Source organism: Perca fluviatilis, chromosome 2 (genome assembly GCF_010015445.1).
Source record: "Perca fluviatilis chromosome 2, GENO_Pfluv_1.0, whole genome shotgun sequence".
Lineage (NCBI taxonomy): Eukaryota > Metazoa > Chordata > Actinopteri > Perciformes > Percidae > Perca > Perca fluviatilis.
In genome coordinates this window covers 2,066,665-2,091,869 of record NC_053113.1, presented here as the reverse complement: position 1 = coordinate 2,091,869, position 25,205 = coordinate 2,066,665, and the positions used below count along the sequence as shown (strand labels likewise).

The 25,205-nt window shown below is 39.5% G+C and overlaps 1 protein-coding gene across 1 annotated transcript; it reads left to right on the top strand.

The window, feature by feature from the left end:
- The first annotated feature begins 2,560 nt into the window (after positions 1-2,560).
- LOC120544710 (chromobox protein homolog 1-like) lies at positions 2,561-14,190 on the top strand. The gene is made up of 4 exons (XM_039778662.1): positions 2,561-2,656; positions 11,603-11,703; positions 13,632-13,803; positions 14,185-14,190. Exons 1-4 carry the CDS (start codon positions 2,561-2,563, stop codon positions 14,188-14,190), a joined length of 375 nt encoding a protein of 124 aa, XP_039634596.1.
- The last annotated feature ends 11,015 nt before the right edge of the window (positions 14,191-25,205 follow it).

Genomic DNA, 25,205 nt, shown 5'->3' with positions numbered 1-25,205 from the left:
TATAACAAATTTCACAGCTGTTAGTTTGTGTTAAAGTCTTTAGCAAATTCTATAGCATCCTCAATGCATATTTAAAGCTTTTCAATTCAATGGCTTCCTCATTTTTGAATATAATCACATCAAACCACCTGTAATATGTCTCTGGCATCCTCTCACAAATTTCACAGCTGTTAGTTTGTGAAAAAGTCCTTAGCAAATCCCATAGCATCCTTATCAGTGACCTATAGTATATAAAGGCATATTTAAAGCTTTTCAATTCATTGGCTTCCTCATTTTTTTATATAATCACATCAAACCACCTGTAATATGTCTCTGGCATCCTCTCACAAATTTCACAGCTGTTAGTTTGTGAAAAAGTAGTTAGCAAATCCCGTAGCATCCTTATCAGTGACCTATAGTCTATAAATGCATATATAAAGCTTTTCAATTCAATGGCTTCCTCATTTATGAATATAATCACATCAAACCACCTGTAATGTGTCTCTGGCATCCTATAACAAATTTCACAGCTGTTAGTTTGTGTTAAAGTCTTTAGCAAATTCTATAGCATCCTCAATGCATATTTAAAGCTTTTCAATTCAATGGCTTCCCATATTTTGAATATAATCACATCAAACCACCTGTAATATGTCTCTGGCATCCTCTCACAAATTTCACAGCTGTTAGTTTGTGAAAAAGTCCTTAGCAAATCCCATAGCATCCTTATCAGTGACCTATAGTATATAAAGGCATATTTAAAGCTTTTCAATTCATTGGCTTCCTCATTTTTTTATATAATCACATCAAACCACCTGTAATATGTCTCTGGCATCCTCTCACAAATTTCACAGCTGTTAGTTTGTGAAAAAGTAGTTAGCAAATCCCGTAGCATCCTTATCAGTGACCTATAGTCTATAAATGCATATATAAAGCTTTTCAATTCAATGGCTTCCTCATTTATGAATATAATCACATCAAACCACCTGTAATATGTCTCTGGCATCCTATAACAAATTTCACAGCTGTTAGTTTGTGTTAAAGTCTTTAGCAAATTCTATAGCATCCTCAATGCATATTTAAAGCTTTTCAATTCAATGGCTTCCTCATTTTTGAATATAATCACATCAAACCACCTGTAATATGTTTCAGGCATCCTCCCAGAACTTTCACAGCTGTTAGTTTGTGAAAAAGTCTTTAGCAAATCCAGTAGCATTTAAAATGCATATTTAAAGCTTTTCAATTCAATGGCTTCCTCATTTTTGAATATAATCACATCAAACCACGTGGAATATGTCTCTGGCATCCTCTCACAAATTTCACAGCTGTTAGTTTGTGAAAAAGTCCTTAGCAAATCCCATAGCATCCTTATCAGTGACCTATAGTATATAAATGCATATTTAAAGCTTTTCAATTCATTGGCTTGCTCAATTTTTTACTATAATCACATCAAACCACCTGTAATATGTTTCAGGCATCCTCCCAGAACTTTCACAGCTGTTAGTTTGTGAAAAAGTCTTTGGCAAATCCCATAGAATCCTCATCAGTGACCTATAGTCTATGAATGCATATTTAAAGCTTTTCAATTCATTGGCTTGCTCATTTTTTACTATAATCACATCAAACCACCTGTAATATGTCTCAGGCATCCCCCCAGAACTTTCACAGCAGTTAGTTTGTGAAAAGGTCTTTAGCAAATCCCATAGCATCCTCATCAGTGACCTATAGTCTATAAATGCATATTTAAAGCTTTTCAATGCAATGACTTGCTCAATTTTGAATAAAATCACATCAAACCTCCTGTAATATTTCTCAGACATTTTATCACAAATTTCACAGCTGTTAGTTTGTGAAAAAGTACTTAGCAAATCCTGTAGCTTCCTCAATGCATATTTAAAGATTTTCAATTCATTGGCTTCCTCATTTTTTGATATAATCACATCAAACCACCTGTAATATGTCTCTGACATCCTATCACAAATTTCACAGCTTTTAGTTTGCAAAAAAAGTAGTTAGCAAATCCTATAGCATCCTCAATGCATATTTAAAGCTTTTCAATTCAATGGCTTCCTCATTTTTTAATATAATCACATCAAACCACCTGGAATATGTCTCTGGCATCCTATCACAACTTTCACAGCTGTTAGGTTGTGGGGAAAAAAAACTTTAAAATACGTTATCAATATCCCTGATCTGTTGGCTATTTAATGCATATTTAAAGGTTATTATTTCAACACTTTTCTCATTTCTGAATATATTGACATCAAAACACCTGTACTGCCTCAGACATCTTATCACAACTTTTAGAGCTGTTAGTTTGTGAAAAAGTCTTTAGCAAATCCATTAGCATCCTCATCAGTGACCTATAGTCCATAAAATGCACATTTAAAGATTATCAATTTATCAAAAATGACTTATGTAAAAAAATATTTACAAAGAAAATGCACAGCACATCATAGAGGCTAACCTGTTGTGCTTTTGAGACAAGTCTACCTTGCTAGAGGGCCTCCTTATGTACTCAGGCCACGTCGCATCAGAATATTAAATTCTGTGTTCAGCAAAAAACTGAACAGCGCAGACTGCCATGTCCCGGTGCCAGATTCCCCCACAGGAAAACACAGCCACACTCCACAGCTGCCAGCACCCCAACCACTGTGTCCAATCCAGCCACCAGCCAACGGCAACGCCCCCCCCACACATCGGTGCTCCAGGCACCAAAACAAGGAAATGAAACCCCCGTCCCTATTCGGCCCCGCCACCACCATCAGAAATGAGAAATGTGTTGAAATAATAACCTTTATATATGCATTAAATAGCCAACAGATCAGGGATATTGATAAGGTATTTCAAAGTTTTTTTTCCCCCACAAACTAACAGCTGAGAAGTTGAAAGTTGTAAAAAGATTTCTGAAAAATATTACAGGTGGTTTGATGGCTATATATTCAGAAATGAGAAACCTATTAAATTGCTAACCTTTATATATGCATTTTATAGCCTAGTCAATAGGTCAGTTATGTGGATGCTAAGGCATTTGCTAAAGACTTTTTCACAAAATAACAGCTGTGAAATGTATAATCGGATGGCTGAGACATATTACAGGTGTTTTGATATGAATATATTCAAAAAGGACCAACCTACTAAATTGATAATCTTTTAATATGCATTTTATAGACTATAGGTCACCGATGAGGATGCTAGGGGATTTGCTAAATACTTTTTCACAAACTAACAGCTGTGAAAGTTGTGGGAGAATGTCTGAGACATATTACAAGTGGTTTGATGTCAATACATTCATAAATGAGAAACCTATTAAAATAATAATCTTTATATATGCATGTTATAGACATCATGTCAGTTATGTGGAAGCTAAAGGTTTTGATAAAGACTTTCACAAACTTACAGCTGTGAAATTTGTAAAAGGATGTCTGAGACATATTACAGGTGGTTTGATGCCAAACTATTCATAAATGAGCAAGCCATTGAATTGATGACCTTCAAATATGCATTTTATATATAATAATAGGTCACTGAACAGGATGCTACGGGATTTGCTAAAGACTTTTTCACAAACTAAAAAACACCTCTGAAATTTGGGTTATAGGATGCCAAAAAAGACACATATTACAGGATAGTTTGGGGTTAAAAATGAGGAAGCCAAATGAATTGAAAAATCTTGAAATATGCATTGTATGGGTTATATGGGATTTAATAAATAACTGCTGTGAAAGGTTTTAAAAAGATGTCTGAGACATAATTGTAGGTAGTGTGTTAAATTTTATTATTTAATATGCATTCATAGACTATAGGTCACTGATGAGGATTCTACGGGATTTGCCAAAGACTTTTTCACAAACTAACTGCTGTGAAAGTTGTGAGAGGATGCCAGAGACATATTATAGGTGGTTTGATGTGATTATATTAAAAAATGAGGAAGCCATTGAATTGAAAAGCTTTAAATATGCATTGAGGATGCTATAGGATTTGCTAAAGACTTTTTTCGCAAACTAACAGCTGTGAAATTTGTGAGAGGATGCCAAAGACATATTCCAGGTGGTTTTTATGTGATTATAGTCAAAAATGAGGAAGCCTTTAAATTGAAAAGCTTTAAATATGCATATATAGACTATAGGTCACTGATGAGGATGCTACGGGATTTGATAACTACTTTTTCACAAACTAACAACTGTGAAATTTGTAAGAGGATGCCAGAGACATATTACAGAGGTGATTATAAATGTGATACTATTCAAAATTGTAAAAGCCATTGCATTGAAAAGCTTTACATATGCATTTATAGACTATAGGTCACTGATGAGGATTCTATGGGATTTGCTAAAGACTTTTCACAAACTAACAGCTGTGAAATTTGTGGGAGAATGTCTGAGACATATTACAAGTGGTTTGATGTGATTATATTAAAAATTGAGCAAGCCAATGAATTGAAAAGCTTTAAATATGCATTTATAGACTATAGGTCACTGATGAGGATGCTATGGGATTTGCTAAATACCCTTTCACAAACCAATAGCTGTGAAAGTTGTGATAAGATGTCTGAGACATATTACAGGTGGTTTGATGTCAATATATTCATTAATTAGAAAATGGTTGAAACTACCATATTTATTGGTAACTTAGCCTACATCTTTATTTACATTTATTTATTTTTACTAATTAACAAGTGTGAAATGTTTAATGGCTCTCCCTCTCTTTAATGGAAGTGGTTTGAGATATCTATGTTGTAAAACAAAAAGTTAATGAAGATTAAACTTAGTGGAGTTGCAATTTCCGCCGGTCCCTAGGTGCGCACTATTGTGGCGCGCGTTGGACAGACATTCAGTTCTTGCTTTTAAACTGTGTCCACATTTTTGGTGATTTTGAGTTAAAAATAAGTGTGAAACGTCTGTCTAAATAAGCTCTACAACATACCCAGAAACTGGGGGAAATCGAAGTATTGACACGGAACTATTGAAGGTAACATCCGCAAAAACCGACGAATGTCAAATATTAAACTATCTTCACCGCGGTGGGATGTTAACCACGGAACTTCATCCATCTTGGCTGTTGCATCGCGATAACAAATCCATTTGAGTAAAGTAATCAACAGGCTATCTGCCCGTGTTAAGTAGGGAGGGATGGTTAGGAAACGAAATGTAATGCATGCCCCTCCGTTTTTTCTTCTTCTAATAGTTGTCATGAAACAAGGAAGGGACATAGCGTCCTTTTTAGCCCCAGGAAACTAAAAAGGGAGAGAAACAAATGAAGGTGTTGAGTGAGGAGGAGGGTGAAGAAGAGGGTGAGGAGGAAGAAAACCTACAGGGAAAGAGAGAGGAACAGCCAGAGGGACAGCAAGTGGATCCATGTGGATCAAGTACTGCCCCATCAGGTCTGTGATGAAGAAGGTTCTTACTATTTGCAAAGCAGTGCAATTACAATGTAATGGTAGGCCTGCTGGGTGTCCTTAAAATGCTGCTTTCTGCTTTTTAAGTAAATACTTGGCCTACATTTTTAAATACATGCAGATATACAGTACACACATAAGTAAATACATGTTGTAGTTGTGCTCAAGTTTACTGTCCATCTTTCTACAGATATCAGCAAGTCCAAGAATGATGTAGCAGTACAGCCCAACTTGAATATATTCCCAACCACATTGATGGGGACAAACTGGTCTAATCTTCATCCATGGCTCCAGTATTCTGTCATGATGGACTCTACATATTGCTATGCATGTAGACATTTTCTGAAAGTTCTCATCCCTTAAACCAGATATTTAAGTCTGTAAACTGTGGGAAAGGTTGAAACTGCAGGCTAGTAAATGCTCTGGTTTTGGTCCACTTCCTGTGTTTGGGTCGGATCGCGTTCCCACCTGAACCGGGACCCCCGTTTTCAAGTGGACCAGAGTTCTGGTGTTTGATCTTTACCCAAGTTCAGATTGAGGACAGTAAAGTTGTTAGTGTAAGTTAGCACACCTAAACAACGGAGTCTGAGTGAGACAGGAAGACAGCTGTCTCCGAGATGACGTCATCTTCTGCCTTCTGTAGAAGTGGTGAACTTACAGCTCGCAGCACTTTAATCACATATAGTGGGGAGCTTTAGACTGATATCTAGTATCGGCAAAATCACTTTTTATTGAGTTTCCTTTTTCCTGAAATGCTCTGAGTGAATTTAATTTAAAGAAATGTTTACCTTTTGTTGTGCAGTTGTTAAGATTTATTCCCAGTTTAATATAATGCTGTTTTCTCCAAACTACTCCGAGTTCATTGTGTAGCGAGGAAGGAAATGGAACAGTTTTCCAGCCGCTGCTTTGAGTTTGCTGACTGTTGTTTTAGTTGTGTGTGGATGTGAGGAAAAGGAGAGGAGACAGCAGCTCCTGAATATCTCTGCGTGCTTTGATTTGTACTGAACAGAATCCAGAGTGAGTCCAGCAGCCCCAGTGGACATCTGCTGGATTTCAGGACAAGACAGAAATGGAGGAGGACAACCAGAACCAGGAGCAGCGGAGCAACAAGGTCCCCAGAAGACAAGCAGCAGACTGGGACTCTGATACCAGCCATGTTCAGGTCAGTGTTCAGGGGGGTATCGCACAAAAGTAGAATTTATAAATCCAGGATAACTGATAAAGCGAGGCTTGACCTAGTCTAATCTGTGCAGCCTGGCTTGGTGCGTTTGTGCGCCAGGCTGAGGAGGAGAGACTAGGCCGAGTCAGACTGAGGAGGAGAGACTAGGTCGAGTCAGGCTGAGGAGGAGAGACTAGGTCGAGTCAGGCTGAAGTAATTCAGATAGATGAGCGTTCACGGCGCAGCAACATCGCCACCCGGTCAAGACGGGCATTTATTACTTTGCCGCATCCCAGACAGCTCCCGCTGGTGTGTGCCAGGCAAATCCGCCGTTATAATGGCAATCTGCTATGGAACAAGCGCGCCTGCTCTTAAAGGGAATGTGAGATGATGCTTTGATTGGTTTATTCCACGTTACGCCCAAACCACACCTAGCTACTTCAGGCCAATCCATTTTAGATTTGCGTCGGGCGCAAGGGTTATTTATCCCGCCGGCATAATAGCAGCAGCGCCCGAGATCCGCCCACAAAGCTACTTGCGTTTCACTTTTGATACTTGCGTTTCAGATCGTTAAAATAGGGCCCCCTGAGTTCATAAAAATGCCTTAAAATCAAATCGGACACAATGGTTAGCTTTATAAGACATTGGGGTAGATGTTATATAAGTCGCGTGACAAAATTCAAACCGTAAATACAGTACAGGCCAAAAGTTTGGACACACCTTCTCATTCAATGTGTTTCTTTATTTTCATGACTATTTACATTGTAGATTCTCACTGAAGGCATCAAAACTATGAATGAACACATATGGAATTATGTACTTAACAAAAAAGTGTGAAATAACTGAAAACATCTTATATTTTAGATTCCTCAAAGTAGCCACCCTTTGCTTTTTTGATAACTCTGCAAGCCCTTGGTGTTCTCTCAATGAGCTTCATGAGGTAGTCACCTGAAATGGTTTTCACTTCACAGGTGTGCCTTGTCAGGGTTAATTAGTGGAATTTTTTCCCTTATTAATAAAAAAAGCAAAGGGTGGCTACTTTGAATAATCTAAAATATAAGACACATTTTCAGTTATTTCACAACTTTTTGTTAAGTAAATAATTCCATATGTGTTCATTCACAATTTTGATGCCTTCAGTGAGAATCTACAATGTAAATAGTCATGAAAATAAATAAAAAAACGCATTGAATGAGAAGGTGTGTCCAAACTTTTGGCCTGTACTGTATATTATAGTTATCCCGGTAGCCGGCCGCGGAGCCCCGGTAGTGCAGTATCCACAAAGGGTGACTTGACACTGGGTATGGAGCCCAGCAGGCTGACGCTTTCTTGTCAGACTGTGTGGAGCTCCTAAAGTCCGACTCGTCTTACCAAATTTGCAATTAGCCATCAATATTCATAAAACGGCCCATTTTTTAGCTTTATATAGTTGATTTCTCTCATAAAAAAGTTTCAGAAGTGAATTTGGTAACGAAACATTGCAGTGTTTGGAATATGAGATTCTGTTGCTTCTCTAATGTGTGTGTATTGGGGATTCGCTCAACCAATCAGCGCGCATCTCTGTGTGTGTATGGCGATTCGCTCAACCAATCAGTGCACGTCTCTAATGTGTACGTACGGCAATTCGCTCAAACAATCAGCGCGCAGCTCATCTAAATATTCATGAGCATACCATATTTGGAAGAAAAGCTCTTGTTACAAATGGGGCCAAAACACAGAGATGCATAAGGGCCAATAAAATATCAACCAGGCCATTTTCAGCCCAACCAATGTTACATACCCCATTAGGAGACCATAAGGAACCGTGTGAAATACTCTATATAATCATTGTATCTCCCCTTTAACAGATCACGAGGTTGATAACAGATTTACTGATGCTAAAATGGAGAATACACATTGTTCATACTTTTATACAGAGTGAGCAGCAGCTTCTTGTGGAAGTATGATAATGTGAAACACACTATTTGTAAAAAAGAAACACGGCCGCTGTAATGAAACAGCGAGAGAAAGCGAGGCAGACGATCACGGACCGACTGAATGTGTAAACAGCCTAAAAATATACATTTACTGACCACTGCTCTGAACTGAAACAGTCATGATCATACCATTCAAGGATTAGGTTACTAATCATTTGCACAAATTAACAGTTGTACTCTTTTCCTTAAAAGTGAGCGGAAGATAATGTTACTCAGGAAATTTACCATGAAGATCAATTTTCTACAACACTAGAATATGTATAAATATGGGGGGAAATAACATAAATTTCATTCATGTTTACAGTGTGCATTATATTTATCACTTAATTCTCTTTATAGTTTCTAGATTTTGGAGTCCAATGTCTTCAGTGTCTTTCTGTTCTATGTCCATATATATGAGGGAGCAAAGCATATAATATGTAGAGAAGGAAACTTAGCCTCTATAAAAAAAAACAACACATGAGATAATAGCAGACCGACTGAATGATATATCTAAAAATATACATTTACGAACTACTGCTCTTAACTGAAACCATTCAATGAGTCACTTGTCATTTGCAAAAACGAACAGTTTTACACTTTGCATTAACAGCGAGCAGTGGAAGTTAATATGACTTAGGACATTTATATTTTAGCCCATGAGAGAGAGGGAGAAAGAAAGTGAAAGAGGTATTTATGCATCATATTCTAATGTTGTAGAAAATTGATGTTCATGGTAAATTTCCTGAATAACATTATCTTCTGCTTACTTTTAAGGCAAAGAGTACAACTGTTAATTTGTTCAAATGTAGTAGTAGATTAGTAACCTAATCCTACTACTTTCAATAGTTCTCCATGTAGCTTGTAGCTCCAGTTAATGACTTTTTTGGCTTACATTTTAGTAGTTATTTCAGTTTTAATGCAGGAGATACTTCACACTCTGAAGTCCTATTGATTGGTCACCTCATCATCATTTCCTCATCTATATTCAAACAGATCATTTTAATATAGTAAAACATGGTATTACATGGGACCTGCTCGCCTCAAATAGACTCGACACACTGTGCGTCCGTTTTCCATTGCACATTTTAGTACCGCCTCAGCGTGGCTTGTCTTCTTCTATGCCGGCTCGACGCACACACCAGCGCACAAGTATAAACATCAGGCCACTTGAGCTTGTCACTCGAGCCGGCCTTGTGTGTGTACGTAGGCTACGGCGAAAGCTCTGCCTGGAGCCTCCGCAGAACTGTAAAACAAACGGCGCCACAGTAAACTGCTGTGACCTAACGTGACACACACACAGAATATCGAAGGTGTGTTCATGTTGCCACAGCTAGAAGACACATTTAGTTTCAAATGAAGCTGGAGGCAGCAAAAAAAAACACAGCTGGCTGAACTATTTAAAAATAGCGGGTTTCAGACATGAAAATCACTCACCTTTCGGCGAAATTCGCTGGGTCTGGTTTGTTTCGATGCGCTGGATTCAACCAATCATCAAACTTCCACCTACCACTGAAACAAGTTTTAGCCAATCAGATGCAAAGTAGGGCGGGTCTTTGCCGAAATGTGAGAGTGCGGTGCCCATAGAACAAGTGCCGGTGTGGTCTCCGTGGTAACGCGGCTAAAAAAATTGAGTCAAAGTTTATCAAACTTGGAGCATGTAGATACAGGAAGCTTTAGTTGAGAAAGTAGTTAAAAGAAATGGCGGTGGGCATTAATAGAGTACAAGAGGAAAAGAGTGGAGACGGGAAGCCGTTTAGCACTTGGTGCCTCAAACTGAGGGAGCTGGGTGCTTTCTTCTGCTGTGCATGTTGAGGGAAGATACTGTACGGCAGTAGCGGTAAGCCAGGGCTTGCTAGCTAGTCATTAGATGCTAGTCACAAAGCTCTGTCATACGAGTACGTTACCGGCAACAGCTGCTACCGTTGCGACTGTTCCTTTACTGACCAACCGTGATACAAACAATACGTGTGTGCACGTTCATAGCGGAACATGATTTGTCATTAACGATGGCCACTGTTTAAATGCTATCTGAAGCCCAAACTGCCTTGATAAAGCTGTCTGTTTGGAATCAGCATGGCAGTTATTTAAACATAACGGAGTTTAGACATCTAGCTATATGAAACATTTTTAATAAATGTACATGACAACTAATATATAAATTCGCTTTTTTGATGATGACCTGGCCAAAGTAGTAAAGTTTAGTTTTCACAATGATTCATTGTAGGATTATGATATTATGGCAATATGTAAATCCACATTGACTCTTTATTTAACATATGGTTGGAAGAAGTAAAATTTATCATTTTTTTTCTTTTTTAGTTTTTGAAAATGATGACTTGTATTATTGTGTAATGTCAGAAGGACTTTAACTGTTTTGCCAGTCAAATTAACTTTAATGAGTGCATATTGAAATATTACCCTGTTGGTTGGCAAAAAATGCATCTCAAAATGGATCAGATTGATGCTTTAAATATGGAATATTTAAAATTTTCTTCCGGGGGAGCATGCCCCCGGACCCCCCCTAGAGGGGTTATATCCTTCTCACCCCTGACCCGTTTTCATGCCTGGGGTTTGTTCAGGACACTCCCCTCTGTCGCTTTCACGTCAGCTTTGGGTATCTGCTCAGCTCGCTTGGAATTTCGACTGAGGTGGTACTAAAAAAAGTAGGCCTACCTGTTAGCAGGTACCAGGTTCTTTTTTTCGTAACGGAAAACCAAAAAAGGCGAGTAGAGTCGAGCGGGTACCGTGTAATGGAAAAGTGCCATTTAATTCACTCACACCTCCCATTAGTTGTTCTAACCCTTGTATCATTATCTCTGCATGTTTTCCCCCTTGGGTCTACCAAAGGAGCCCTCAGCAGACGTCAAGGTGGCGACCGTAGCAGGAAAGAAGGACAAGAAGGCCGAGGAGGATTAGCATCCTGCAGCACCTCCTGCAGGTGGAGCAGCAGCAGCAGTGAAGGAGGAAGAGGAGGAGGAGGAGCAGCCTGTAGCACCTCCTGCAGCAGCAGTGAAGGAGGAGGAGGAGCAGCCTGCAGCACCTCCTGCAGCAGCAGTGAAGGAGGAGGAGGAGCAGCCTGCAGCACCTCCTGCAGCAGCAGTGAAGGAGGAGGAGTATGTGGTGGAGGAGGAGTATGTGGTGGAGAAGGTGTTGGACTGCAGACTGGTGAAGGGAAGAGTAGAGTTTCTGCTGAAATGGAAGGGGTTCTCAGAGTAAGTATGAGTCTATAATATTAATACTTGTTCTTGGTCCTATATGTGTGTGTATGTGTGTATATATATATATATATATTAGTGCTGTCAAACGATTAAAATATTTAATCGCGATTAATTGCATTAATGTCATAGTTAACTCATGATTAATCGCAATTAATCACACATTTTTATCTATTCTAAATGTCCCTTGATTTCTTTTTGTCCCATTACATTTTTTCGTTTTAATGCTCTTATTAACATGGAGAAGTGGATCAGCTTGCTTTGTGCAAATGTTTTTTTATTGAAAACATTGGCATATACATAGTGTTCAATTTCACACTAACATTCTCACTTGGAACTAAAAATCTGTCACATAATGTAACACTGTTACCTCCATTTTCCACTGCAGATAGTACTGCCTCATGCCTGATCGTGATGCATCACGATGCATCATGATGCTTCAAAATACCTTTTCTATTAAAGCCATATAGAATATTTGACTTGAGAAACTTGCTTTGTCAAGTGCAATGTCCAAGCTGCAATACGTAACTTCAGACTGGAATGATGAAGTGTTTGGGTTCATTTCTTTAAGGTAGCTACCACGAAGGTTTACCTATTTTGGATTAGTCATATACCACCCTACTTTTAACCAGCAAATCTATTGTGCTGTATTGGAATAACTGACCCCAGACAACTCTTTAACAAAAAAGGTACTGCTTACTGAACAATAACTTAAATGTATAAATAACATTTAGCCGTTAGATTGAATAACAAAACATAACCCAAATCACACCCTTCAAATAGGCTAACTGCAATATTTCTTCAAATGATATTACACACAACTAGCTACCCCTTTACCAGTTTCTCTATCAGGTTCCACTTAAAACACTCCAGCTACACAAAATTATTCCTCCCCTAAAGCATTTCAACGTAAAACGTACTCAAACCCTATTAAACCACTGCGTTAACACAAACCTACACACACACACACACACACACACACACGCCGAGAGGAGAAAAAAAAAAAGAGAAAAGTTGCAGGCTCATGTGGACGTGCAGCAGCCAGCAGGACGTTATCTTCAGTGAAGCAAACACACAGAAATCCAACTTACAGTTAGCGGTTAGTCCCAGAAACAGCTCAAACACGAACACCAGTCACAAGCTACAGCAAAGTCCTCCTCAGCAGGGAAACACTCTCCGTCGTTAACGCCAACTTTAGCTAGCTAACTAGTCAGTTAGCTCCAACTTTAGCTAGCTAGGCACACTAGCACAACGTTTGTTCTAAACCACTGCTGTTAGACAGGAAAAGTGCCGTAGTGTACCTCTTCAGCTTCGTTATTCCACTTAGATCGTTTCCAAGCTAACTAGCATCTCGATGTTTCTCAGTGTTTTCTTTCCTCTTCTTGATTTGCGATCCTCTCCACTCCCGTGTCTCCGCCTCCGCTCAGCCGTTTTGTGTGTGTGTGTCTGTGTTTGTTTGTTTGTGTGTCTGCCTGTCTCCGTCTGTCTGTGTGTGTGTGAAACGGGTTAGCTAGGCTACTGAGTGTTATTTTTCATTTGAATGTTTATGCCGCGTGGCCATAGTGGGATTCGTAATTTTGCTTCCGGTCTAGCTATATCCGAAAGAAAGTTAGTCCTTCTTTAACTGTCTATGCGTTAATCGCGCGATAAAAAAATTGTCGGCGTTAAAATGGGTTTGCAATAACGCGTTTAACTGACAGCCCTAATATATATATATATATATAGATAGATAGATAGATACATACATACATACATACATACATACATACATACATAGTAATCTTTACACTAAGTTGCAGACTATCAAATAACCTTACGCAATGGCAATGGAAAAAAGTAATAATGAGTTAGCAATTACAGTGAGAATGTATTGCCTAAAAACAAAGCCTGATGAGATGTTCTTCTGTCTCCATTCACCTTTTCAGTGAGGATAACACATGGGAGCCACAAGACAACCTGGACTGCCCCGACCTTATCACAGAGTACATGCAGAAACATAAGGAGAAGGAGGAGAAGAAGAAGGAGGGCAAGAGGAAAGTTGTCAGTGAGGCCTCGGGACACTCAGAGGAGCGAGGGAGCAAGAGGAAGAAGGTGGAGGTGAGCGAAGGAAAGAGATTACTCCAGACTGAAGTGTCCCAGAAATCTAATGTCAATATTAATGAATATTAATACAGCGCAAAAACAGGATGAATTTAAATGATTTATTCCAAATGTAATAATAACATAACAATAACTTATTTCACCACTTACACACTCAGACTTTCCGTGATCTTCTGCCACACTTTCTCTCGCTGTTTCATTGCAGCGTCCGTGTTTCCTTTTTATAAATAAATCCTTTTTAATATGAATGGGCCTCATTCACCAATATCTTTTTAAGTTTTCTCTTAAATATGTTCTTAAAAAAGTCCCTAAGAATAGTCTACATTGGATTCATGACGTGTTCTTAAACAACAGAATTGTTTGCACATGTGTTCTTAGGATTGATGAATCCCACGTCTTCATAATGATGAAATGAAAGCACGTGCCAGTTGTTCCTAATTAGCATAAGAAAACGCCCCGCAAATTCCCATATAAGGACATGCCACTTCCTGTGCACCTCCTGGGAAGCGGGAGACTGCGTTCAGGAGATGGTTGTCGAAAAGTAAAAGTACTTGCATAACGGGTTATTCTCTTAATCTTATTTGCATATTACCATTCTAAATGGTTTTAAATAAAAATTTAAATTCACTTAAAGTACGGATACATGAAAAATTTACTTAAGTACAGTAATGAAGAATTTGTACTTTGTTACATTCTACCACTGCATTTTGTCCCTATTAATAGCGCGATCAATCACCAAATAACTAGGGATGCACTGAAATGAAAATTCTTGGCCGAAACCGAAAAAGAGGAAACCAAGACCAGAAACTGAAAACCAAAACACCGAAAGAAATTATGCCAATTATTAGTACCATTGCATTTATGGATATGACTGTGTACTAACTTTACTAAAATCAAGGCATTGCAATTGTATAAATTAATATTAAAGTTTCAAAGAATAAATCAATTACAAATTATGCAAATATTTATTTAGTACATTGCAACAATGCACAGTATAAAATAAAATTCAAACTTAAATGTTTAACATGACCCCACTCGTGTACATTAAATAATAATGTACAGTCCTGCTGGCCTGCAGAGAGGTTTTAAAAATAAATGTTCTATCATTAAAAAACAAAGTGCATTTAGATGAAGTGCATTTTACATTTTTCTCTGTACTACTACAAGAAAGTGCATTCAGAACAAGTGCAACTGCTTAAAGATACAATCATCACATCGATCATTGCCAAAATGATAATCACGATTATTTTAATCAATATTGAGATCACGATTATTTGTTGATTTAACCAAAACAAATTTTATTGTCACATAGGCTAATTATAACTGCTTTTACATCCATATTGTGCTACATTCCTGTTAATACATCCATATTGTACTACATTCCTCCTTTATTGAAGGATGCTGTGAATGAGTATGCCATTTCAGCTGTTGTGCGACCTCTTTCCATACATGCACGTTTGCCGTAAGGTATCTACTGTCTGTGTTGCGCTCTGATGCCCGAAACCCACGTTAGAGGCAACATAAACATCGCTGCATGTCACGCTAGTAAACACAAATAACACGTTACACAGCAGGTAGCGTTAGCCTACCGTTGGCTACAGTAAACACTAATAACACGTGACACAGCAGGTAACGTTAGCCTACTGTTAGCAACAGTAGTAACTGGGTTAAACACAGCTAAAATGCTGACAGCGGGACGTCAAACAGTCTGCTGCTAAAGCTATGAGCTAACAGACACAAACTAGCGCTATGGTCACTGCTGTTGTCTGAAAAACAAAACATACGGGACATAATGTTGGGTTTACTGGTAAACTGGTAAACATTGTGACCGGCTTATGATGACCGACTGCTACCTGTTGTGGAATTTTCCTCACGTTACTTTGTCCTCTGTGACTGTCTACATCTAGAAACTAAGCTGCGCGGTGCAGGGAACAACTCTGATTGGCTCACAGAGGCACGTGATCAGACAGTGGTTTATGGAGCGCTAGAGTGGCTTTGCAAAAACTTTGATAAGGAGCGTTCTATGACTCATTTTAAATATCGCTCGATCACGCATATTTGATCGTGGGAAGCCGTGATCGTGATTACAATTCGATTAATTGTGAACAAGAATTTACTTTAGATATTCCTAGTCTTATGTGATTTAACATAAGTTAGGAGGAAACAATGTTTTGTGTGTGTGTGTGTGTGTGTGTGTGTGTGTGCTATGCGCATATCTCTTGAACCGTTAGTCCGATGGATTTCGAACTTGACAGGTGTCTTGCTACAGGCACTAGTAAGTGCAGTTTGACGTTTAGATTAGAAATGCAAAAGATATTGTTAAATATATAGTTAAAAGAAGCACACATTGGCTTTTGTCTCTCTAGCTGCTGGCCACTCCCCCCCTCACCCTGAGGACCAGAGACAAAATGTGCAAAGTTGCACTACTTTGGACTGTCTTTGACTTTGAATAAACAAACGACAATTCCTGAATTTAAGGACCTTTCAGAATCCCACACATGCAAAGCATAACCACAGACAACAAGTGGCAGACAGAACGTGATGTCACTTATAGGCAGGCTATCTATCTTATAAAGCGAGACGTATCTGTATATACAGTATGTGTGTCTGTGTTTGGGGGGGGAAGGTAACCTGCACATCAGCAGACACATGCAGAACGCCACATGCAGAACGCTTTAGAACAGCGGGGGGACTCTTTTCCTGCTATTGTATTAAATTGCTGTGAGCTGGCAGAACATAACCTAGTCTCAGAGATTATTCCTTCAGAGTTGAACCGGGCAGATACATCAGTTTTCATCAGACTCACCCTGGGTCGGGTTAATTGAGTCACCAAAATACCCCTGTGAATCAAATCCCCTACTTCACCGTTAACCGTCAAGCCACTAAACCTGTATGGAAATGAACACGTCTGCTGAAATGTTAAATTCCTTAACGATCCGACACAAGACAATACGTCTCTCTCTCTGTGTGTACACACACACACACACACACACACACACACACACACAGAGTCCGGTTCTGGTGGTTGATGATCACAGATATGTGCTGATTAGCTCTCATAACGGGCCAGATGGGTAGCACACTGCCATGAGTCCATGACGCTAATGTCTGAGTACTCCACATTGTCATTGTGATATTTTGTGATTACATTCTGAATCTGCAGCGATTTCTGTCAGGTAAATATAGTAGTAATGTCTTCCTCTGATGCTACTGTAGAAGTAGCCTACACTGTTTAAGTCAGTAGTAGGCTATACAGTGGAGGTGCATATAAAGTAGTGTGGGGTCCTTCTGTAAGTCATTGTGGGGTACAGTTTGGTTTTGATGAATTCTACAAGCAACAATACCACAGGCCAAGTAATCGCCCGTTCCAAACAGGCACATTTTCAACGGGCACTGCACTAGTTTGTTTAAAATTTAACAAGCAATTTGTTTTTTAGCAAAATACTGAAAGCAGCAGAACTGAGTATGCTACATTTTAATATCTGTTCATTTATCACAAGTCATATCATTATCGCAATATTCAACAACGTTACGGCATATCACATATTTTCCTCATATCGTGCAGCCCTAATAACTACTCTGAAATTGTGTCAGATAGTTTTACAATATTTTCATCTGTATCTGTTTCATCTTTATTCTAATTTGTTTAATATGTAAATAGTTTTTTTCTTTCTAAATGATCTGATAATGTTGTGTAGTCATTGTTTTCACCTTCGTTTGACTAGTTTTTAACTGAACCCATTATTACTGAACCTAGCCATCACGCACCGCGTCGTGTCCACCACCAGTAAATTCTCAACCTGTGGGAAACACTGAGAAGAGCCCGATGGCTTCCATAGTAACATGTCTGCAACCAGAAGAACTTTACCTTTATTTTGACATGAAATTAATGTATGTATTTCTAAAGGTTTGCATGGGAGAGAGTATAAGAGGCATATACTGTCACTTAAATATGTGGGATTTTGATGGATGACCTTTTGACCTGGGGGGTCAAGAGGTCACGACCTGTCAAAAAGTGATTGATGCCTTCCAGATGTGTGTGACTGGACTGTTCTGGAAGCTTCTAGAAGGAAGGCGTGTCCCGGAAATGACGTGTGTTAAGTGATGCAATGAGGGCGTCACAGGAAGTAGAAAAATGTTTCATTTAAATGATCCAATGAGCGTTAGAGATGAAATATCCGGATGTTTTTGAAATGATCCAGTGAGAGAAGAGGGGTGTAGCGCTAATTTTGAGCATAAAAAGGGTTTCTTACCCGTTTGAAACAGAGAAAGATAGGGTTTTCATTCTACACACAGCATGAATGTAAGTTTGAGTAACACAAATGCGTTTGAAATGAGCCAATGACCAAGAATTAAATCAAGTATCTTTACAGTCTTTGGAGCAGTGAGCAGAACGTGTGTAAGGCAGGGTTGTAAAATAGGAATGTGTAAGGCTCCTCTTACAACAGGCCAAGGAAGTAGCGTTAATAAGCATGAATGGGCCTAAGCCCAAAGGTCAATGCATTTCTACCCACACACACACACACACACACACACACACACACACACACACACACACACACACACACACACACACACACACACACACACACACACACACAGACACAACACAAACAGCCACAGTTCATGTTGTCTGTGCATGCTTAGCTCTAGTCCATATGTCTGGCCCCTCCTGCATCCTCCGCTGCTCCGTACTCATCAGGCTGTGCCTGCTTCGTTCTGCCGGGGATCGGTGTTCACTCCCCTTTTCCCCAACACACCCCTTTTTCCGCCTCTTTTTGTTGCTGCCCACAGCAACCCTCTACCGGAAATTGCGTTTACAATTCAAATAAGCGAACCAGTGAGAAGTAAAAAAAAAAAAAAAAAGTATAATATTCATCCATACACACACTCTACAACTTTCCTGTGCTTGTGTGCCATTATACACATGAAACACACGCAACACAACACAGTTACGCTCATGTTGTCAGTACATGTTGTCATGTTGTGTTGTTGTATGTCGCGCACTTTACACAGCGCACACATGCATATGAATTTTAATTTGTGAATACAAAACTTATTTTGTATCATTTAAATGTAACCACATAGGCTTAAAAGATTGTTTGTGTTTAATGTGGTGAAAGATGCAAACATTAAACATTTTTAAAACTTATGTGATCAGTGTTAAAAACAAAAAGTATGCTTGTAACATTTTTTTGTATTAAAACAACAGCTTTTAAAATTATATTTAATTCTCCTCGATGTACGCAGTAGTTGTAAGAAAAGATTCAACTTGCAACCTGACCCAAATATGTTTCTTTGTAAAACGCCAGCGTTAAAAGTAAGTAGTTCTAACTTGAAGTTGCGTTGTAATTCAGAATTAACACATTGTTGCCAAAATGTAAGTCTTACAGGCAAGATATGGTATGTTCAACATGAATTTGTGAATACAAAACTTATTTTGTATCATTTTAATGTAACTAGCATATTTGACTTTAAAAATGTTGTGTTTAATGTGGTGAAAGATGTCAATTTTTATTTTTTACCACGCCCAGAACGCTTCCATACCACACCTCTTTTCCAGAATTTTCCTAACCACACCCACCTTACAATAGTATAAAGACTGAAGCAGACAGCGACAGAACATGCCACAGATGCGTTTGAAATGACGGACTGAGTAAGAATTAAATCACGTATCTTTACACTATTTGGAGCAGTGAGCAGAACGTGTGTAAGGAACCAGAGAGAGAGAGAGAGAGAGAGAGAGAGAGAGAGAGAGGGTTTCCCGTTTTACTTTATGAAAGACACACATGTCCAAACAAGCATCCACCGTCTAACAATCTTGAATGTGGCCTCACACAGAGTATCTTACCATGGAAAGTCTTACCCGAAAAGACTCAGCTACATAGAGGCCAGTAACATCCGGCCAGAGTGAACTACGTGGGCCGATGTTCTGTTGCACCACGAGATGATATCAGGTGAAGAGTTGGAGTACATCCAGGCTATGAGAGGCACTCGGGACAGGGCTAGGGCCTTGATCGACCATGCAAGGAAGAAGGGCAACGGTGTTTGTAAGACGTTTATGGAAACCTGGGAGGACAACGACAACCACAACGTCTTCTGTGGCTCGTCCGCAGCACCCGAGGTGTCCAGAGAGATACTCGCCATCTTGGACGATCTCGGCACTGAGGATTTTGTGGGACTCAAGTATTTCCTGCGCGACATACAAGTGTTTGGTCGAAGCCCCATTGCTCGAAACCGTTATGGATCGTCTGACTCATAGAACCCAGATAGCAGATGCAATCGCCCGGCGCTTACAACGATAAAGCTTGCGCGGTCTTGATCATCCTGCTGACGCGTACACCGTAATGACCTGGTGGAAAGGATCCCTAGCGGCACCCGTGACGGTGGCCAAACATCAAATCAGCCACGACCCTTTACCTTTGCTGAATATCCCAACGCTATCCAAGGAAATGCAGCTGATGTCAGGGAGAATGTGTGCCATACACTCGGGGACCTCGACGCTGACACCATGACAAGATTCATATGGACCCTGCATCTCCCAAGCAGCAAGTATGAATGTGTCACGAGTGTCAGTGACCTTGTAAAAGCATCCACAGAGCATGTAAATCATGACACGTTCATATACGTGGAAACCGTACATGCATCGCTGTGTAAGGTTGGGAGAAATGACTTAGCCCAAAGGTTGGAGATGCACATAGCTAGGCTCGGTGTCTGAACCTCGTGGCCTGCTTCATTCTGACACGGTGTTCACTCCCCTTTTCCCAACACACCCCTTTTTTCCCATGCTCCAACACTCTATACCGGAAATAGCGTTTTCAATTCAAATAAGCGAACCAGTGAGAAATCAAAGATGAATCTGGGAGCTCATCTCCAATTCAAATAAGCGAACCAGTGAGAAATCAAAGATAAGTGCGCATCACGCAGCTGTGCCTCTAGCGGCCGAATCTGGGAGCGCATCTCGCAGTCGTGATGACGTCGCGGCCATACTGCGTAGGGTGGGGTTACCTCTCCTGACGTGATGATGTATTTACATTTGTAAAGGTGTTAAAAACGCCTGATAGACCAATGGTTAGCTTGTAAATGTGAGGGCTATTGTTGTGGGTGTTAAATCGGCATGCAGGGCGTGGCTTGTAGGATTTAAAAGTCTTGGTTTCATGATGGCTGCTCACTTTTTAACTAGCTCGTTTTTTCTCACCCTTCAACAAAACCAGCTGCTTTTTTAATTCTTTTGGTGAAAACAAGAGGAATCGTTTTTCAGCCATGTCTATCCACACATTTGGACAACAATCAGGATCATCTGATGTTGAAGAAGGTGAGACAGCTAGAGTAGGACCCACTACATTTGCTCTGTACACTAAGCCCCGAAAAGAGTTATGGGGAGGTGGAGAGACTGGAACACTATTTGGCTTGCGACAGGCCCCTCGAAAAGAGGCATCAGACGCGGCGATGCTAATACTGGAACAACAGGCGGTTTGAGCCAGGCTCCCAGAAAAGAGAAGCGATTCCGTCCCAGAGATCTTTCCTACAAGCATGACTGAATCGTGTACATCTGATCTAGAATATGTCGTTGTCAATGGATACAGATATTCAATTTGATACAGTGCAGGATACGTACATTAGCTGTTTACACTAGTGTTGCTGTCGAACTATCTAGCAAAGCCAAAACAGCCTGTACAATCTCTGTGAAAGACTGGAGCCTTTTTTGCTGAGGTTGTCTGCCCAGACCTTGACAATCCTGGCTTACCTGAGCTAGTGTATGTGTGTCAATGGGACAGTAGCATTGGCGCCAGTATCTATCGTGGTGGAAGCAGACCGTTTCACTAGACCTACAGAGGATTTTATTTTCCTTAGCGTATGCAGCGAAAGGGAGAAGTTAGTTGCAGCCCGTGGTCCTGAAGAATGGAAGTTAAAACCATACCCTGTTTCTAACGAGGAATACAACAAATGGTTTAAAATGTCTTCTTTATACAATGGTGTGACTGGGAGATTTTGAAGAAACAGTTTGATACCATTGACTATGTCATCAGAAGAGACAAAATAAGGAGTTCTTATGAAAACATGAGAAAAAGATTGATATTTGGGGATGCTGACCAACAGTCTCTGCCCCCGCCCACGGACCCTCTATAGACCTAAAATCGTGAGACACAAAGACTAGCAAAACGGTGGGTCTAATTTTTATGTGCTAATTATTTGCCAAAATAGTTAAAAATGCTTCTTTTTTTTCGCGACTGTGATTGTAATGTGTGATTTTTTTCTTCCCAGAGGATCTGGAGTGGTGTCACCCGTCCCCGGAACGCGCCTAACACCCCGTATTTATTTGCACCCGGACGGCAACCGGCTCTCCTAAATCCCTTTTCATCATCAACATCGACAACTCAATGCCGGAACACTTTCTTAGTATTTGGTAGGATTGCCTGTTTCAATTTGGGCCAAACGTTGTTGAGTGTCCTTCCACAAGCTTTCTACAATAGTTTGATGGAATTTTGGGCCACTCCCTTGACAGAACTGGTGTAACTGCGTCAGGTTTGTAGGCCTTCTTGCTCTCGACTTTTCAGTGCCGCCCACAAATGTTCTATGGGATTGAGATCAGGGCTTTGTGATGGCTACTCCAATACCTTGACTTTGTTGTCTTTAAGCCACTTTGTAACTAATTTGGAGGTATGCTTGGGGCCAGTGTCCACTTTGAAGACCCATTTGCGCAAGCTTTAACTTCCTGGCGACATCTTCAGATGTTGCTTCATTATATCCACAACATTTTCTTTTCTCATGAGGCCATCTATTTTGTGAAGTGCACCAGTCCCTTCTGCAGCAAAGCACCCCCATACTTCACAGTTGGGATGGTGTTCTGAGGCTTCAAAGGCTTCTTTTCTTTTCAAATATACCGTTTATCATTATGGCCGAACAGTTCAATCTTTGTTTTGTCAGACCACAGGACATGTCTCCAGAAATTGAGAGTTTTTGTCCACATGTATGGCTTTTTATGGTGGTTTTGAAGTAATGGCTTTCTTCTCCCAGAGGAACCTTTTAGCTCATGGTGGTACAGGACTTGTTTTACTGTGGACACTGTCTTACCAGTTTCAGCTAGCATCTTCGCAAGGTTTTTTGCTGTTGTCCTGGGATTGATTCACACCAAAAAAAAAACGTTCCTCTCGGGATTAGAATCGTCTCCTTCCTGAGCGGTATGATGGTTGTACATTCCCATGTTTTTATAACTTTGTGTATTACTGTCTGAACAGATGAACGTGGGACCTTCAGGCATCTGGAAATTGTAACCTAAGGATGAGCCACACTTGTAGAGCTCCACAATTGTTTTCCCTATGTCTTGGTTGATTTCTCTTGATTTTCTCATGATGTCAAAGAAATAGGTGTGCCTTTATATGCATCCACGAAGTGCCACCAATTAACTCAAATGGAGATCTAAAACAGAAAAAGTTTACTCTGATTTCATGTATGACAGTAAAGAAATAAAAGTTTACTGATAAGTTTTCTGAAGTGTATGTAAATATCTGGTTTCAGCTGTATAATCATATGTTTTGCTATGTTAGGTTTGTGTGATATGCAAAAGTGATGGTTTTAATCACTCACCTTTTCAAGCTTCATGCCCCACATATACGCTATCTATAAACGACTAAGCTAAGATGAATTTACAATTTTTTTTATTAAAGTACTGTTTATGCATATTTTCATTCTACCATGGATTAAATCTGTAAATTAAACCTTTATTTAATTTATTTGCTGCAAAGTCCCCCACTAATCACGATGGAATTTGTTTGTGAATTATGTAAATACCCGCACCAAATGAGGTCCAACCAACCATGTTAACTCAGTTTTTACAAAGTCCCCACTATAGGATGGGGAAGTCATTACTATATCAATTCAGATGTTTGAAGGTATAAGCTAACAAAGCTATGGGTGAGTATACCTGATTTTTTTATCGATCTAGCACCTTTAGAAAGGGTGGCCCCCACAAGTGATGGTTATAAAGTTGGTCCCTCATAAAAACATATAAATGAGTGTGTGTGTGTGTGTGTGTGTGTGTGTGTGTGTGTGTGTGTGTGTGTGTGGTGTGTGTGTGTGGGTGTGTGTGTGTGTGTGTGTGTTGTTGTTGTGTGTGTGTGTGTGTGGCGGTTGGGGGAGAGCAGAGTTTGACCTTAGCTGACAACTGCAAGCTAGAGGCCCTTGCTCTGTTAAAAGGTAGAAACTAGTCTACTCCAAGAGAGATCTTCCAACATTGATAGATTTTGTAGACAGAAAAAAGACAATTAAAATAATCTAACAAACAAAACAAAATGTCACAAGCACTTTGTTTTTTTTTTTTTTTTTGTAAAACACCAACGTTAAAAGTAAGTAGTACTATCTTGGAAGTTATTTAATAGTAAGTAATGCTACCCTGGTCTCATGTTATCTGCATTTCAACCTGAGCTCAATTATTTATCATAATCATTACTTATACAAAATAAATACATACAGGAATGAATGCAACTGACAACTTGGTCAATATAATATGAATATCATATTTGCGCCTGCTTCAGAGAATGACCGACACATTATATATCACTTAAGACCAGAAACTAAGAATTTAAGACCACAACTATTTATCCTCTAAACATATCACTGAAAGACCCTGAAGGGTGTTGAAAGGCCACTATGATTACATCAAAACTCCTGACTCAAACAAGGTTATTGTTATTTACTAAAAAGAGAGGATTTAAGAAAACTATGAGATTGTTAAAACAAAAAAAATAAAATAAAAATAGGGGGCTTGTCCCTCAAGCCGAACTGCTATTTTTATTTTGAATTGATATCTCATAGGTTCCTTTCTGTCCCCACATATTTTCCTTCATTGTGTTATATATTATTGTATGAAGAGTGAAAATTGTGGGGTTTTTGTTTTGTTGTGGGGGGGTCTCTTTTTTTTGGTTTTTTTTTGTTTGTTTGTGGTTTTTTGGTCCTTTCTTTTTTGGGTTGTGGTGTGGGTGTGGGTTTTTTGGGGCTTTTCTGCTTCTTTTTTTTTTTGGTTTTTTTTGGGGTTTGGTTCTTTCCATTCCCTCCCTCTGTTTGTCTATTGCTCCACGGGTCCATCCTACTTCTAACACTGTTCCTTCACTATTTCATGTTTATATTCTCATGTTCTTTGTTTGTGTGTTTTTGGTTTCTACCATGCATTCACACTGGCTCGGTTTGTGTGTGGCACCTTTCGTTCCCTTTATGTTTTTGGTTGTTTGGGTTGTTTGGTGTTGTGTGGTTTTGTGTGGTTGTTTTTTGGGGCGTTTTTGTATGTGCACCTCCTTTTTTTGTGGAGTCCCTCTAGTCATTTGTGTGCTTCCTTGTCTGTTTCCTTTTTTTTTTTTTTCGCTGTGCTGTTTGTGTGTTTCTCACATCTCCTGTGTGTGTGT